Genomic DNA, 17,294 nt, shown 5'->3' on the forward strand with positions numbered 1-17,294 from the left:
ACAGTGGTGAGATCACAGCTCACCACAACCTCAAACTCCTAGGCTTATGCAATCCTCCCACCTCAGAGTAGCCAGGACTGCAGTCACATGCCACCACACCTGGCTAATTTTTTTTTTTGAGAGAGTTTCACTCTTGTTGCCGAGGCTGGAGTGCAGTGGCGTGATCTCGGCTCACTGCAACCTCCGCCTCCTGGGTTCAAGCGATTCTCCTGCCTCAGCCTCCCAAGTAGCTGGGATTACAGGTGTCTGCCACCACGCCTTGCTAATTTTTTGTATTTTTAGTAGAGTTGGGGTTTCACCATGTTGGCCAGGCTGGTCTGAAACTCCTGACCTCGTGATCTGCCTGCCTCAGCCTCCCAAAAATGCCGGGATTACAGGCGTGAGTCATCACGCCCAGCCTACATCTAGCTAATTTTTTTTTTTTTTTGAGACAAAGTCTCGTTCTGTCACCCAGGCTGGAGTGCAGTGGCACGATCTCGGCTCACTGCAAGCTCTGCCTCCTGGGTTCACGCCGTTCTCCTGCCTCAACCTCCTGAGTAGCTGGGACTACAGGCACTTGCCATCACACCTGGCTAATTTTTTGTATTTTTAGTAGATATAAAATTTCATCATGTTAGCCAGGATGGTCTTGATCTCCTGACCTCGTGATCCGCCCGCCTCAGCCTCCCAAAGTGCTGGGATTACAGGTGTGAGCCACCAACACCTGGCTAATTTTTTATTTTTTGTAGAGATGAGGTTTTCCCATGTTGTCCAGGATGGTCTCGAACTCCTGGCCTCAAGTGATCACCTGCCTCAGCCTCCCAAAGTGCTGGGGCTACAGGAGTGAGCCACTGCGCCTGGCCTTGTTTGTTTTCTGAGATGGGGGTCTCACTATGTTGACCAGGCTGGTCTCGAACTTCTGGGTTCGAGCAATCCTCCTGCCATGTAGCTGGGATTATAGGCACTACCATGTCCATCTAGTTTTAAATTTTAACATAATTATATTTATCTATCTTTTTCTTTTGGGCTTCTAGTGTTGTGTCCATTCAAAGATTATAAAAACATTTACTAATGTTTTATTCTAGTACAAATTCTGGCCGGGCGCAGGTAGCCTATAATCCCAGCACTTTGGGAGGTTTGGGGTATGGATGGTCACGTCGTGCAGGTAGCGAGCATAGAACCCAGTAGGTAGTTTTTCATTCTGCTCCTCCCTTTCCCCAGCACCATTTATTGAATAATCTATCTTTTCCCCATTTATTTGAAATGACATCACATACTAAATTTCCATATATACTTGAGTCTATTTGGGGGCTCTCTATTCTTTACTATTGAACCTTTTATTCCATTCACTCTGCCTGTATAACACCGTTTACACATGGTTGCTTTATACTGTGGTCTGTCTGAATGGGGAGTGAAAGCATCAGGGGTCGAGTGTGAGAGAGGATTATCCCTATTTGTCACCCATCTTTTTCAGCATTCCCCTAGCTATTCTCTCCAACCTTCCAGATGACTGTTGGTGCCATCTTTGCATATCCACACACATTGGAAACATTCACCCTCCACACAGTATAGAGGAAAGGTCCATAGGAGCTGTGACCATGCACTCTGCCCTGTCACTGGCTAGGGCTGGGAGGCTCTGCAGAAACAGGGCAGAAGGCCCCTGGGAATTTGTGGAGCTGGGAGCTGAGAAGAGGCCTCTCTGGGACCCAGAGCTCAGTGCTAACCTATCTTCTCCACTCCTAGGATATGAAGGACAGAATCTGGCAAAGATCCTCAAGGATTTAGAGACGAGTAAAGTGGTACATATGGATCGATGGTCCGTGGAGGTGATACCTCAACAAACCGAAGAAAAGAGTGACCCCGTCCCCTTTCAAATCATCAATAACTACTTCTCCATTGGTGTGGTCAGTGGAATGGGGCTTGGGGAGAAGGAAGAAAGCGGGGGCCAAGCAGTCAGAGGCTGGAGGAGAGCAGAAAGGGAGGGGGGAGGTTAAGTGACCTGTGACACAGGGAAATCGGGAGTGCAGTACAGTGGTGTGAGTTGCAAGAGAAGATCTTGGGACACGCTATGGGGAGCAACATGGGGACTTGGGAGAGAGGGGAGACGGGGAGGGAGATAGCGAGCTCTGTACTGACCTTCATGTCCTGAACTCTCCAGGATGCCTCTATTGCTCATCGATTCCACATCATGCGAGAGAAATATCCTGAGAAGTTCAACAGCAGGTGAGGGAAAGGAGAGGGGGGTGTGGGCATACAGTGTCAGGAGCCAGGTTGTGACCAAGTTTGACTCAGATTGCTTAGAAGAGCAGTGGCACCTCTAGGAAATCCCCTAACCAAAGCTACCCTTGTTCCCCATGGGACTAAAGTTAGGAGGTTGATGCCCTTCCCTGTCACTTACCACCCCCACCAGCACTGTGTAACCTGTCCCTCCCTACTGGGCCTTGTGTTGGGGCTGACACAGAATGAAGAACAAGCTATGGTACTTCGAATTTGCCACATCTGAATCCATCTTCTCAACATGCAAAAAGCTGGAGGAGTCTTTGACAGTTGAGGTGTGTGTAATAAGATTCAACCCTACCTCCTTTTCAGCTTCTTAATAGCCAAGTTTCTCCCTCCATGGCACCCTTAGGAACTTCCCATATTCTTGAACCTATACTTCTTTGACCTCCCAGCTCTCCTACTCCAATTCTCCAAGTCCTCAAGATACACTAGTCCCAATTTTCATCCCTTGCACATCTCCAAATCCTGCCTCCCCCAGTTTGTCATCTGTGATTATGCCATGAGGTGAGGATCTGTACCCTCCCTAACTGGGACTGTGCCCCTCCCCTCAGATATGTGGGAAACCGCTGGATCTGAGCAACCTGTCCCTAGAAGGCATCGCAGTGCTAAACATCCCTAGCATGCATGGTGGCTCCAACCTCTGGGGTGATACCAGGAAACCCCATGGGGATATCTATGGGATCAACCAGGCCTTAGGTGCTACAGCTAAAGTCATCACCGACCCTGATATCCTGAAAACCTGTGTACCAGGTGAGAGGAGCAGCCTTGGGAGCTGAGTGGGCAGGACCAAGGGAAAGTGTGACTCCCTATGGGGATACTCTATTTGTGTAAAACTTAACTCCCTACTTCCTCCCCAGACCTAAGTGACAAGAGACTGGAAGTAGTCGGGCTGGAGGGTGCAATTGAGATGGGCCAAATCTATACCAAGCTCAAGAATGCGGGACGTCGGCTGGCCAAGTGCTCTGAGATCACCTTCCAGTAAGGAAGACTCCACCAGGGTCCCTGAGGGAAGGTGTGGGGCTGGGGCAGCAGAAGGGTCATGGGAATGGTGGGGAGGAACTTTACTAGATCTCCCTCAGTGACAGAAGGTCTCAAAGTCAACCTGAGAAGCAGAGTTTTGGTATTCAATTAGTAAGGAAATCACCAATGTTCCTTGGTCTCCCATAGCACCACAAAAACCCTTCCCATGCAAATTGATGGAGAACCCTGGATGCAGACGCCCTGTACAGTGAGTATTGACGATCCCAGCCAAAAACTAAACCCTTGGACTCCATGGATCCTAAATCCCCATTCCACAGCTTCTTTACACCTTTCTAATGCCTGAACTTCCCCTGCACATCATTCATTCTAAACCTTGATTTCTCAGCCCCTGGTTTCCCTATTGTGGCCTCTCTAGGAACCTAAAAACCCACCCCAAACCCCACAGATTTCCCTCCAAATCTCTGAAGCCACAGCCCCAAAGCATCAGGTCCTGCCTCTGAATGTGCTCCCTTCCCTTCCAGATCAAGATCACCCACAAGAACCAGATGCCCATGCTCATGGGCCCACCCCCCCGCTCCACCAATTTCTTTGGCTTCTTGAGCTAAAGGGGACACCCTTGGCCTCCAAGCCAGCCGTGAACCCACCTCCCTATTCCTGGACTGTACTCCCGAGGCTCTGTACATTGCTGCCACACGCTCCTGCCAGCTTGGGGGAGTGTTCCTTCACCCTTACAGTATTTATTATCCTGCACCACCTCACTGTTCCCCTTGCGCACACACATACACACACCCCAAAACACATACATTGAAAGTGCCTCATCTGAATAAAATGACTTGTGTTTCCCCTTTGGGATCTGCTAAGTAAGTGGTACACATCCTTCTTTTATACCTTCACTCCTTAAATGACATAGATTCTCCCAAGAAGCGACCAAAAAACCAGCATCAGGCTCTGAGTATTTATTTCGGTTAATAGTAGTCTCCCAGGGAAGACTGGGGGAAATATAGGTGTTTCTGTCAACCCAGGAAAATCACAGCATCATATGAGAGTACTCAGACCTCCTGCCCACTGAGGAGTGGGCTGTTCTCACCAATGGGGCAAGAGCGGAAGATGCGGGGTAGACGCAGCCAGTGACTGCTGCTATGCGGCAGCTGGGGAATGGAGAAGGCTTGCTTCATAAGTCTGCGCCTGATATTGGGAGAAGGGGTAAACTGGTTAGCAATGGACAAAAGCAGCTTGTCTGTGTGCTTCTCCAAAGAAGGGAACACACCTATATCCCAGTCTGCTTAGCCTTGATCCTAGCTCCCTCCCCTTCTCCTCAACTCCAGGGTTTACCCTCTCTTATTTCTGTGGTAACCTCTGTCCATTCCTCCCTCACCCCATAAGCTTCCCTGCCTGAGGATCATGCCACCCCAGGCCTGGGGGATCTGCCCTTCTTGCAGGTAGAAAACTCAGTTTACCCCAGGCTGGGCATGGTGGCTCACTCCTGTAATCCCAGCACTTTGGGAGGCCGAGGCAGGCAAATCACGAGGAGGTCAGGAGTTTGAGACCAGCCTGGCCAACATGGTGAAACCCTGTCTCTACTAAAAATACAAAAATTAGCCGGGTATGGTGGCAGGTGCCTGAAATCCCAGCTACTTGGGAGGCTGAAGGAGGAGAATCGCTTGAAACTGGAAGGTGGAGGTTGCAGTGAGCCGAGATTATGCCACTATACTCCAGCCTGGGCAAAAAGAGTGAAACTCCGTCTCAAAAAAAAAAAAAGGCCGGGCGCGGTGGCTTAAGCCTGTAATCCTAGCACTTTGGGAGGCTGAGACGGGCGGATCACGAGGTCAGGAGATCGAGACCATCCTGGCTAACACGGTGAAACCCCGTCTCTACTAAAAATACAAAAAATTAGCCGGGCGAGGTGGCGGGCGCCTGTAGTCCCAGCTACACGGGAGGCTGAGGCAGGAGAATGGCGTAAACCCGGGAGGCGGAGCTTGCAGTGAGCTGAGATCCGGCCACTGCACTCCAGCCCGGGCGACAGAGCGAGACTCCGTCTCGACAAAAAAAAGAAAAAAAGAAAAAGAAAACTCAGTTTACCCAAACTGCCCCCACTCTTCACATTATTAACAACAGTCACGAATATCAATTATTGCACTCTTGCTTCAGAGCCAGGTGCTTTACTCATTGTTTCTAATCTTTACAGCAGCTCCACAGGGCAAGTATTAGTTTACCTACTTTTCAGAGGCTTAGACAGGTTAAGCTACTTCCCCAGGTCCCACAAACAAGACTGCAGCCCAGGTCTGGCCAACGTACAAGACTAGGCTCTTTCCTGGACACCATGCTTCCTTAAAGGGAGAGATGGTTTCTTCTCCCTTGAGGAGGAGTGACTAGTGCTAACAAGGGATAAGGGGGTCTGAGCTGTGTGATGAGGCTCTTACCTATATATCAGAGATGCAAGGACCACAGCCATCAACACCAGCAAGATACCCACGAACAGGGGAGCCTGCCCAAGGCCTGCTTCTTGACCTGTGAGAAGAATCCCAGGCACTGCTTCACTCAGTGTCTGCTCCTTGCCAGCTACCCTCTATCCACTCCCTTCGTCATCTTAGCTCTTGTCCAAGGACCTACCAGGCATGATAAGCTGGGTGCTGACCACTGCCAGGCTGTTGGCATCAGCCAGAGACACATTGAGGCAGTATGTCCCCAAGCCACCCTTCAGTATCTGGTACAGAACCAGCTGGCAGGCTGGGCTGGGTGGCACACGCTGGCACAGCTGCTGGGCAGGGGGCTGGCACCCTGGCGATGAGATCTCCATGCAGGCTTCCGTGGGCAGCCTGGAAGAGGTGTCACAATATATAAGGGGATCTGGGAAGGGACACTAAATGCCAGAGAGCAGAGAAACAGTCAACCCAAGAGTTATCAGCACACTAGTGGGACACTCACCCGCCTTGGCAGGACACAGTCAGCTCAAATGCATCTCCCTCACTGGATGGCACAACCTGCAGGATCTCAGCACTTTCAATACCCTCTGCAGAGTTGCAAGATTATCAAGTTAGGATTCCTCTACCTGGCCTCCCCAAAAGCCCATAGACAGGAAAGCCCCAGGGCTGCTCCACCAATCTCATCCCTGTGCTTTCAAATGAGGACTCTGGCATTTGGGTATTCTTCCTATGTAGGTGAGTAATTCCTCCCAAGGTGTGCTTCCACTGACCAGCCCTAGGCAGCACATAGCTGCCTCCATCAGCCCCCAAAGTAGGCAGGACTCACGGACGATGTCCAGGGTGACAGAAAAGGAACCATATCGATACAGAACACAGTCCAGGGGGACTTGTCTCTTCTCCAGCCTTAAGGTAGCCGTACCATCCAGCAGGGGGCCTAGGGAACCTGGCAGGAGAGGATTGAGGAGGCAAGATCAAGAGATAGATGACTCATCTGGAGGCAGAGGCCAAGCAGGCATTTTTTCAGGTTGAACCAGAGTTACTGGATTCTGGAGTCACTGGCTTGGAATCAGATAAGACCTGGGAAACTTTATTCTATAGATAAGGAAACTGAAGCCTAGAAGAAGAAAATGACTCCTCCAGAATCACAGTTAGGGGTGGCACTGGAGTTTTAAAAAATTCTCAAATGTTTATCACATCTCACACTATGCCAGGTCCTAGGCTAGACATTCAACATGTGTTAACTCATTCAAGCATCACTATTTCATTCCTCCCTTTTTGCTTTGGGATGGGAATCCAGGGTTGGGAAATGGAAGGATCAGGATCTCGGAATCTGGGAAGGATTTCCGTGCAATTATGCTTGAACAGAAAATGAGCTATAAATATTATGTAAATGATCACAGTCTGTTCCCTGGTCTCGCCAACCATTCTCAGCAGTAGAGAAAGCAACAAGCTCTTCTCTCATGGCCTAGGGGAAGACTTTGGTTTCCTGAACTCCAGATCTATTCTGTGTCATTAATAGAGACTGGAGGGCTTTATAGCCAGGCCAGTGAGAGCTCTGAGGGGACCATAGTGCTAAGCAAAGGATTAGGTAATGTCTGAGTCCTGGGTAAGACTTACAGAGTAGAGTAGGGTACCCCACCTCCATGAACCTCATTCACACTGGTCCTCTTACCTGTAATACTTTCCGTAGACATGATTGAGCTGGTATCTGGACCCTCAGGCTCAGGGGTAGGTAGCTCTCCAGCTGTGGTCTCCACCCACTCTGTAGTTGTTACCTGTGCAGCTGTGGTTCCAGAAGGCACTACAATTGACACCTCTGCAGGTGTCATACCTATAGCCTCTGGAGTTGACATCTCTGCCAGTGTGGTACCCATGACCTCTGAAACTGGCACCTTCTCAGGTGTCGTACCTGTGCTCTCTGCAGTTGGCATCTGCACAGGTGTAGTGCTTATGACTTCAGTGGTTGGCACCTGCACAGATGTGGTTCCAGAGGGCTGTGTAGTTGGCACCTGACCAGGTGTAGTACCCACGACTTCTGTAGTAGGCACTCGGCCAGCTGTGGTGTCAGGGGCCTCTGCAGTTGGCCTGTGCCCATCTGTGGTGCCTGGAACTGGGGAGGAGCCACAGGAGGTAAGAGGAATGGCAGCTTGCAGGACCACCTGGGCAGTGACTGGGCCAGGCTCCAGATAAGTATGAGTGACCACAAGTGCCCGAGAGATCAGCGTTCCACTACTGTCTCCAAAGTCCCAGGTGTAGGAGAGGTCAGCTTCAGCCAGATAGCCACTGGGGTCATGGAGCTGGAGGGCAAAAGTCAGAGGCTGATTTCTCAGGAAGTGCTTGTTCCCTCCATCCAAGGCCCGCAGCTGGGACACGCTCACGGAGAAAGGCACCTGGTCTGGGATTGGAGCCAGAAAAGGTGAGAACTAGGCCTGAGCCACAACTTCTCCCTTCACAGCCACACCCTCCAACCCCAAGCTGACTGGCTGGCCCTTCACTGGCACTAAGCCTCACATTTCTCTGCCTAGGTCTTCCTGGCCCTTCTACTTTAAGTTTGCACAGCATTTCACCTTTCCCCTTTCCAGTCCCTCCAAGCCTCCCTGCCTTCTCTTGCCCTATGACTGGCCTTGCCCCTTCCTAAACCCTTACCAGTAATGGTGAAGGCCGAGCTGGAATGAGCAAGAGGCACATAGCTCCGGGATCCCCGGCGATGGTAGACAGTCACTTCCATGGTGTGTGTGCCCAGCATTGCTCTGCCTGTTCCAATGCTCAGCCCAGACACTGGGCCCCCTAGAACTTGCCAGTATTGGCCTGAAGTTTTTGGAATGAAAAGAAAGGAAGAAGAGATTACTGGTCAAAGGGGACTGAGGGACAGGCTTAGAAACAGGGCACTGGAGATGGGAGGTCAGGAGGTATGATTACTTCTGAGGGTGTTTGGAAGGCTGTGATATGGGGGGACAGGGAAGGGGTCCTAATGAGGCATTCCATGGGGTAGGACTATAATTGAGGAAAAGCTGCCAGAAAGAATTATGATAGAGTTCAAGGGGGCTAGGTGCTATGGAAGAGAAAAGATGTAAGAGGAAAATGAAGATTAGAGAAAATCACAGAAGTTAAGGTGGAAGGGGCGGGCAAAAGAAAGGTGATCAGGTACAAAGAAGTAAACACAAGTGTAGATGACAGGCTGAGAAGGGAGTCCCTCACCCCAGGTCTTCCAGACGTAAACAAAGCTTCTCTTCTGAGACCAAGGACCAGATGGGCAAGGTCCACCATCAGGGAAGATGCAGGCATTGTCAGTTTCCTGGGGATACACTGGCTGTCCTCCCCACACCTGGCTCCCTGAAAGGTAAATACAGAGTCACTCTCAAACCCTGGCATTCTTTTTTATATACCAAAACCCCTAAAATTGTTCCCAGGGTATCAGAGAGGGGCTCTGGGAATATTCCCTAGCTAGAAAGTACATTCTCCATGGTATAACCATTTCAGGTGGCAGTTGGGGGCTGAGGGTGTGGAAACTACATTTTTCTTTTGGAGACAGGGTCTTCCTCTGATGCCCAGGCTGGAGTGCAGTGGTGTGATCACAGCTCACTGCAGTGTCAACCTCCCAGAGTCAAGCAATCCTCCTGAGTAGCTGGGACTACAGGTATGCACCACCATACCCAGCTAATTTTATTTTGTTGTAGAGACATGGTCTTGCTATGTTGCCAGGGCTGGTCTTGAACTCCTGGGCTTAAGCAATCCTCCCGCCTCAGCCTCCCAAAGTGCTGGGTTTATAGGCATGCACCACTGTGCCTGGCCGGAAGCTATAATTTAATTGGCCAGGTGTGGTGTCTCATGGCTGTAAACCCAGCACTTTGGGAAGCTGAGGTGGGAGGATTGCTTGAGGCAAGGAATTCAAGACCAGCCTGATCAACATAGCGAGACCCTGTCTCTACAAAATACATTTTTAAAAAAGTAGCCAGGTGTGGTGGTATGCACCTGTAGTTCCAGCTACGCCAGGGGCTGAGGAAGGAGGATCACTTGAGCCCAGGAGGTTGAGGCTGCAATTAGCTATGATTGCACCACTGTACTCCAGCCTGGGAGAGAGAGAAGGACCCTGACTCTAAAATAAATAAATAAAATAAGAAGAAAGAAAGAAAACAAAAAGAAGATATAGGTGTATGTGTATATATGTATATACATAGCCACATATCAAAATATTTAGAGTGATTTGCTCTAGCTAGTGGAATAAAAATAACAGCACTGGGGGCCAGGCGCAGTGGCTCATGCCTGTAATCCTAGCACTTTGGGAGGCTGAAGCGGTTAAATCACCTGAGGTCAGGAGTTCGAGACCAGCCTGGCCAACGTGGTAAAACCCTGTCTCTACTAAAGATACAAAAATTAGCCAGGCGTGCTGGTGGGAGCCTGTAATCCCAGCTACCCAGGAGGCTGAGGCAGGAGAATTGGTGGAACCTGGGAGGTGAAGGCTGCAGTGAGCCAAGATTGCACCACTGTACTCTAGCCTGAGCAACAGAGCGAGACTCTGTCTCAAAAATAAATACATAAATAAATAACAGCACTAGATAACATTTATTTAGCCTTTACTGTAGGCTGCAGCAGACACTACATTAAATACTTTACACATATTATCACATTCTAATCCTTACAACAATCCTTTTTTCTTCGGAAATGGAAACACAATGAGGTGGGCAGATCACTTGAGTTCAGGAGTTTGAGACCAGCCTGGGTAACACGGTGAAACCCCGTCTCTACTTAAAATATAAAAGAATTAGCCAGGCATGGTGGCATGCGCCTGTACCAGCTACTCAGGAGGCTACCCCCAGCTACTCAGGAGACTAAGGAGGGAGGATCACTTGAACCCAGTAGGCGGAGGTTGCAGTGAGCTGAGATCCTACCACTGCACTCTAGCCTGAGTGACACAGCCAGACTCTGTCTCAAAGAACAAAAAAAAAAAAAAGGAAACACAAAACAAGTAACTTGCCCAAGGTCACATATCAAGGACAAGTTTAAATATAGGTCTGTTCAACTTCTAGGTCCCCTGAATTCTGCTGTCCTCCACTTTAGGGACTGTAATTTTCTTTTCTTTTTGCTTTTTGAGACAGGGTCTCACTCTGTCACCCAGGCTGAAGTGCAGTGGCGTGATCATGCAGTTTCGACCTCCCAGGCTCATGATCCTCCCACCTGAGACTCCTGAGTAGCAGGGACTACAGCTGTAATTTTCTTTTCTTTTTGCTTTCTCTGTTTTTTTTTTTTTTTTTTTTTTGAGAGTCTTGCTCTGTCGCCCAGGCTGGAGTGCAGCGGCGCAACCTTGGCTTACTGCAAGCTCCGCCTCCTGGGTTCACACCATTCTCCTGCCTCATCCTCCCCAATAGCTGGGACTACAGGCGCCTGCTACCATGCCTGGCTAGTTTTTTTTGGATTTTTAGTAGAGATGGGGTTTCACCGTGTTAGCCAGGATGGTCTCGATCTCCTGACCTCGTGATCTGCCTGCCTTGGCCTCCCGAAGTGCTGTGATTAGAGGTGTGAACCACCGCGCCCGGCCTTCTCTGTGTTTTTAAATTTTAACTACAATGAGTATGTATTACATTTATAACTTGTTTTAAAAAGTAGAGGAGGAGGCTGGGCGTGGTGGCTCACACCTGTAATCCCAGCACTTTGGGAGGCCGAGGCAGGCGGATCACAAGGTCAGGAGATCAAGACCATCGTGGCTAACACGGTGAAACCCCGTCTCTACTAAAAATACAAAAAAAAGTAGCCAGACATGGTGGTGGGCGCCTGTAGTCCCAGCTACTCGGGAGGCTGAGGCAGGAGGATGGCGTGAACCTGGGAGGTGGAGCTTGCAGTGAGCCGAGATCGCACCACTGCACTCCAATCTGGGTGACAGAGTGAGACTCCGTCTCGAAAACAAAAACAAAAACAAAAAAGTAGAGGAGGAAGGGGCATTCCCTGAGCTCACTGGGCATACCAGGGAACCTGAGCCCTAGGAATAAGGACCTAGAATAGAGAAGTACTCACCATTGATGATGGTATTGTTGACCCAGATAACCTGCCCATCTGGCAATACCTTTTGGCTTCCAGGGAAGTTCAAGGCAATAGAGAAGGAGGCATTTGCACCAATCAGTGTAGGCCCATCATTACTGACCTTGAGAGACACTTGACCACCTGGGAAGGAAAGCTACATTAGCTGGGAGTCCTGGGCTTCCCCTCCCTGTATATGTTTCCCCTCCTTTTCTTCCCAAGCTACACTCAGTGCAGGTCATCTTGCTTTTTTTTTTTTTTTTTTTTTTTTTTTTTTTGAGATGGAGTCTCGCTCTGTCGCCCAGGCTGGAGTGCAGTGGCGCAATCTCGGCTCACTACAAGCTCCGCCTCCCGGGTTCACGCCATTCTCCGGCCTCAGCCTCCCGAGTAGCTGGGACTACAGGCGCCCGCCACTGCGCCCAGCTAATTTTTTCTATTTTTAGTAGAGACGGGGTTTCACCATGGTCTCGATCTCCTGACCTTGTGATCCGCCCGCCTCGGCCTTCCAAAGTGCTGGGATTACAGGCGTGAGCCACCGCGCCCGGCCCCATCTTGCTTTTTTCCTCATCCCATTCCTACCATGCCCTCCCCTGGAACTTCGAAGTTCCTACCTCTCCAGCAGTCAAGTCTCTGGGCTTCTGTCCACTCTGGATACAGCTGCCTGTTCCAGGCTTTGGTTCTGAGTTGCCTTGAGACACCAAGCCAGTCCTGGTTTCTGGGTCCTAAAAGGAATGTGCCATGAAGGGCCCTAGGATCCTTTCAGTCCCTTCTCAGGGATAATACTCTATTCATGTCACCCAATTCATTCTCACATTCGAAGTGCTTTTTTTTGGGGGGGGGGGGATGGAGTTTCACTCTTATTGCCCAGGCTGGAGTGCAATGGCACGATCTCAGCTCATTGCAACCTCTGCCTCCCAGGTTCAAGCAATTCTCCTGCCTCAGCCTCCTGAGTAGTTGGGATTACAGGCATGTGCCACCACGCCCGGCTAATTTTGTATTTTTAGTAGAGATGGGGTTTCTCCATGTTGGTCAGGCTGGTCTCGAACTCCCGACCTTAGGTGATCTCCCTGCCTCGGCCTCCCAAAGTGCTGGGATTACAGGCATGAGCCACTGCGCCTGGCCGAAGTGCATTTTTAAAACTCATTTATTCGGCTGGGCGTGGTGGTTCACACCTGTAATCCCAGCACTTTGGGAGGCTGAGGTGGGCAGATCACGAGGTCAAGAGATCAAGACTATCCTGACCAACATGGTAAAACTCTGTTTCTACTAAAAATATAAAAATTAGCCGGGTGTGGTGGTGTGCGCCTGTAGTTCCAGCTACTCGGGAGGCTAAGGCAGGAGAATCGCTTGAATCCGGGAGGTGGAGGTTGCAGTGAGCCGAGATTGCCCCAATGTACTCCAGCCTGGCGACAGAGTAAGACTTCATCTCAAAAAAAAAAAAAAAAAACCCAAAAACAAAAACACCCGTATTTACTTCTTCTTCTTCTTCTTCTTCTTATTATTATTATTTGAGATGAAGTCTTGCTCTACCCCTAGGCTGGAATACAGTGGCGTGATCTTGGCTCATTACAGCCTCCGCTTTCTGGGTTCAAGCAATTCTCGTTCCTCAGCCTCCCAAGTAGCTGGGACTGCAGGCGCCCATCACCACACCCGGCTAATTTTTGTATTTTTAGTTTTGCCATATTTCATGCTTTCACCATTTGGCCAGGCTTGTCTCGAACTCCTGACCTCAAGTGATCCGTCTGCTTTGGCCTCCCAAAGTGCTGGGATTATAGGTGTGAGCCACTGTGCCTGACCTATTTTGTTTTAAATCAAGATATAATTCACATGCCATAAAATTTACTTTTAGCCAGGCACTGTGACTCACGCTTATAATCCCAGCACTTTGAGAGGCCAAGGCAGGTGGATCACAAGGTCAGGAGTTCAAGACCAGCCTGGCCAAGTGAAACCCTGTCTCTACTAAAAATACAAAAATTAGTTGGGCGTGGTCGCAGGCACCTGTAGTTCCAGCTACTAAGGAGGCTGAGGCAGGAGAATTGCTTGAACCCGGGAGACGGAGGTGGCAGTGAGCCGAGATCACGCCACTGCACTCCAGCCTGGGCGACAGAGCAAGATTCCGTCTCAAAAAAAAAAATTTACTTTTGAATATGATCAAATTTGTGTTTTAGAAAGATCATGATGGCAAGCAGTGAGGAGGATGGATTAGAGGCTGGCAGAGATTGGGCATGGGGACAGGGTAGACAAAATTATTGTAACTGACCAAGAGAAGTCTGAGAAGAAAAGGATATGCTGGACCTCCATCTGCCCTACCCAGGTCCAACAACTATCAACACCTTGCCACATTTGCTTTGTTTATCCTTACTAGTTGTTGTTTTTGTTTTGGCTAAAGTATGTAAAAGCAAATCCCAAACATTGTATTAACCCTACAAATTTAAAAAATATGAGTATTTTCTTGCATAAGTACAATGTCATTTCATGCTAGACAAAATTATCAAACTCAGTCCATATAAAATTTCATTAATATCTAGAAAAATGTCTTATGATTTTTAAAATCCGGATCCGAAATATAAGCACAATCTTTTTTTAAGAGCCTTGGGTGGGTGGGTGTGAACAGACTCTTTCCAGGATACATTAAGAAATGTAGTAAAAGAAAAAGACTTGAAACTGCAGCACAGCGAGGAAAGTCAGATCAAGAACTTCCTAGAAATCTGTGAGACTAAGCATCTAGGGAGAAAGCGGGGCTGGGATATAATGCATATATTTCAGCACAGCAGAAACTACTTTCACCCCATTTTCCCCTTTCCTGCAGAAACCTCTCTCCCCTCCCCTCCTATCTGTATATATTTCAGGACAGCAAAAACTACCCTCACCCCATTTTTCCCTTTCCTGCAGAAACTTCCTTCCCTTTCCCCTTTTCTTTCCCCTTTCCTTTTCCTTTTCCTTTCCTTTTGATACAGGGTTTTGCTCTCTCACCCTGAGTGCAGTGGCACATTCATCACTCACTGCACCCTCAAACTCCTGGGCTGAAGCCATCTTCCTGATTAGCCTCCCAAGTAGCTAGGACCACAGGTGCTCACTACCAGGCCCAGATAATATATTTTTTTTTCTTTTTGAGACAGAGTTTCGCTCTTGTTGCCCAGGCTGGAAGGCTGGAGTGCAATGGCGCGATCTCGGTTTACTACAACCTCCGCGTCCTGGGTTCAAGCGATTCTCCTGCCTCAGCCTCCTGAGTGGCTGGGATTACAGGCATGCGCCACCATGCCCAGCTAATTTTGTATTTTTAGTAGAGACTGGGTTTCTCTATGTTGATCGGGCTGGTCTCAAACTCCCGACTTCAGGTGATCCACCTGCCTTGGCCTTCCAAAGTGCTAGGATTACAGGCATGAGCCACCATGCCCGGCCTAGGCCTGGCTAATTTTTTTACTTTTTGTAGAGACAGGGTCTCACTATGTTGCTCAGGCTGATCTTGAACTCCTGGGCTCAAGCAATCCTATGGCCACAGCCTCCCAAAGTGCTAGGATTACAGGTGTGAGCCTCCTCATTTCCTTTCTTTTTTATTTTTTTGAGACAGAGTCTTGCTCTTTTGCCCAGGCTGGAATGCAGTGGTGTGATCTCAGCTCACTTCAACCTCTGCCTCCCAGGTTCAAGTGATTCTCGTGCCTCAGCCTCCCAAGTAGCTGGGATTATAGGGGCGCACCACCATGCCCACCTAATTTTTGTATTTTTAGTAGAGATGGGGTTTCGCCATATTTGCCAGGCTGGTCTGACCTCAAGTGATCCAACCACCTCAGCCTCCCAAAGTGCTAGGATTACAGGCATGAGTTACTGTGCCAGGCCTCATCCCCTTTCTTTTCTTTTTTTTTTTCGAGACGAAGACTCGCTGTGTCACCCAGGCTGGAGTACAGTAGTGTGATCTTGGCTCACTGCAACTTCCACCTTCTGGGTTCCAGTGATTCTCCTGCCACAGCCTCCCGAGTAGCTGGAACTACAGGCATGCGCCACCATGCCCAGCTGATTTTTGTACTTTTAGTAGAGACGGGGTTTCACCATATTGGCGAAGCTGGTCTCGAACTCCTGACCTCGTGATCCACCCACTTCGGCCTCCCAAAGTGCTGGGATTACAGGCGTGAGCCACCACGCCCGGCCTCATCCCCTTTGTAATGTGTGCTGTAACCCTAGTTGATTCTGCTGGGGGAGGATCTGGAATCATCTCATTGAGCATCCCACCACTAGAGCAAGATAAGTCATAAGATACCCCATTCATTCTCCACTTCCAACTCTCCTCAGAGCAGCACGGGACATTCCAGACCCTCTCACCACCTCACCCCCTCCCCTTGCTCCTGTCACGAGGCCCAATCCCCCAGAGCCCTTTCATGTGATGCTCAGCTGAGACCCCTCTGCCTATCTCTCCCAGCCCCAGAACAAAAGGTCTGGGCTGTGTTCACCCGTACCCATCCCAAGGGGAGAGGATTGTATTTCCTTAGTCTTCTTACCCAATACTACATTCTCTGACTCCCCACTTTAAATCTCCTACCCCAAGAGACATTTCTTAAAAGAGTCTCCCGCACATTTCACCCCTTTGGAGCCCCTGCTCCAGCTCACTGCCAAGGAAGCCTCAGAATCAGTGCCACAGAGACCTTCTATTCTTCTGCCCCTCCAAGCATATGAGATTATTTTCAGGCTCAATCCCAAGTCTCCATGTAGGGAGGGAGCCCAGGTGCCCACATTCTCACTAAATCAAATGAGTGGGAGACGCCTGAAATATTGCCGCTATCTCCCATTAGGAGGAGAGAAACCAGAGCAGGGGGAATTCATCCCCAAGTTCACACCTGCTCATGTCCACATATCCACACATACCTTTTGTAGCCCCCACAGCCAGCAAAGCACCTATCACAGCCAAATGAAGAAGCCATCTTTTTAGCACCAGATCCATTGTGTTCTTCCCTCCAGCAACCAAAGGCACTGGGGGGACTGGGATAGGCCCCTATATAAGAAAAGGGTGCTCATTTGCATAGCCCTTCCTCTTCTCCCTCAGAGAAGGCCTGGGAGGGGCCAGAGAAGAGGAAGAAGGAAAAACTGACAAAGGGATCCTGGTCCCTAGACATTGCTTTCCCATCCTGCTACTCAATGGCAGTTTCTGGTTTCACTGGGTCACTCTCATATACTCCCGGGCAAGGGCTGACTGAAAGGCAGCTGCATAACACATACCAGACACAACAGTTCATCATGGGAGAGTGAATTAAACCAGGAACTTCTCAAAAAAACAGAAACAGAAGCCTGCATCCCAAAACACAGACAGCGTCGGGGTAGGCTATGAGGCAGAGGCAATGACTCCTCTGAGGCCCAGGAATTCTTTACAACGAGATTCCTAGTTTCCTGCTTTTCAAAGGAGGCTCCTGGGCCAGGTGGAATTTAACCTTAGGTCGATACATATTTTCCCCAGGAGTGGGGGAAATCAAGAAATCCCTACAGACTAGAGACACAGGTAGGAAACTTGGACCCAAAGTAGGTACTTGGGAAGACTGTTCAGCCGCCCCACCGAGAAAGAAATTTGTCTAGCCCCCGAAGAACCAAACTTGCCTGGGGCGGGGTCATTTGCGGGGAGGAGCGCTGCACTCG

General features: G+C 49.5%; 4 protein-coding genes across 9 annotated transcripts in view; 1 reads left to right on the forward strand and 3 right to left on the reverse strand.

Annotated features, from left to right (window-relative positions):
* DGKA (diacylglycerol kinase alpha) overlaps window positions 1-8,316 on the forward strand; it is a 25,538-nt gene extending 17,222 nt beyond the window's left edge. For 2 of the 3 annotated variants that reach the window (XM_050749134.1, XM_050749132.1), the window contains exons 18-24: window positions 1,723-1,883; window positions 2,138-2,202; window positions 2,441-2,531; window positions 2,811-3,009; window positions 3,117-3,237; window positions 3,427-3,487; window positions 3,762-4,100. In XM_050749134.1, the coding sequence (XP_050605091.1) occupies window positions 1,723-1,883; window positions 2,138-2,202; window positions 2,441-2,531; window positions 2,811-3,009; window positions 3,117-3,237; window positions 3,427-3,487; window positions 3,762-3,845 (782 nt within the window). In that variant the 3' untranslated portion in view covers window positions 3,846-4,100. Of the gene's footprint in view, window positions 1-1,722; window positions 1,884-2,137; window positions 2,203-2,440; window positions 2,532-2,810; window positions 3,010-3,116; window positions 3,238-3,426; window positions 3,488-3,761; window positions 4,101-8,018 lie in introns of those variants that run through there. The other variant, XM_050749133.1, reaches the window with a different exon arrangement.
* Window positions 1-17,294, reverse strand: part of SARNP (SAP domain containing ribonucleoprotein) — a 238,725-nt gene that overhangs the window by 185,615 nt on the left and 35,816 nt on the right. The gene's annotated exons all lie outside the window — the stretch shown is intronic.
* PYM1 (PYM homolog 1, exon junction complex associated factor) overlaps window positions 1-17,294 on the reverse strand; it is a 233,812-nt gene that overhangs the window by 49,039 nt on the left and 167,479 nt on the right. Inside the window, exon 1 of one of the 4 annotated variants that reach the window (XM_050749199.1) lies at window positions 16,542-16,545. The exons of the other annotated variants lie outside the window; for them this stretch is intronic. The gene's annotated coding sequence lies outside the window, so the exon portion shown is untranslated. Of the gene's footprint in view, window positions 1-16,541; window positions 16,546-17,294 lie in introns of those variants that run through there. 4 annotated transcript variants of the gene reach the window in all.
* On the reverse strand, window positions 4,182-17,246 carry PMEL (premelanosome protein). Its single transcript, XM_050749139.1, has 11 exons — window positions 16,533-17,246; window positions 12,287-12,397; window positions 11,673-11,819; window positions 8,862-8,996; window positions 8,310-8,471; window positions 7,336-8,058; window positions 6,490-6,606; window positions 6,166-6,250; window positions 5,851-6,056; window positions 5,661-5,748; window positions 4,182-4,425 (listed from the first exon to the last, which is right to left on the reverse strand). Exons 1-11 carry the CDS (start codon window positions 16,606-16,608, stop codon window positions 4,290-4,292), a joined length of 1,986 nt encoding a protein of 661 aa, XP_050605096.1. The 5' UTR covers window positions 16,609-17,246; the 3' UTR covers window positions 4,182-4,289.

Source organism: Macaca thibetana, chromosome 11 (assembly GCF_024542745.1).
Source record: "Macaca thibetana thibetana isolate TM-01 chromosome 11, ASM2454274v1, whole genome shotgun sequence".
Taxonomy (NCBI): Eukaryota; Metazoa; Chordata; class Mammalia; order Primates; family Cercopithecidae; genus Macaca; species Macaca thibetana.

Bases quoted from the DNA above. Each gene is read 5' to 3' on its own strand.
- PMEL (XM_050749139.1), bottom strand. From the start codon at position 16,608: ATGGATCTGGTGCTAAAAAGATGGCTTCTTCATTTGGCTGTGATAGGT. The intron at 12,398-16,532 runs GTATGTGTGGAT...CATTCCTTTTAG, and splicing joins GGCTGTGGGGGCTACAAAAG to GACCCAGAAACCAGGACTGG. The intron at 8,472-8,861 runs GTGAGGGACTCC...CAAAAACTTCAG, and splicing joins TTACGTCTGGAAGACCTGGG to GCCAATACTGGCAAGTTCTA.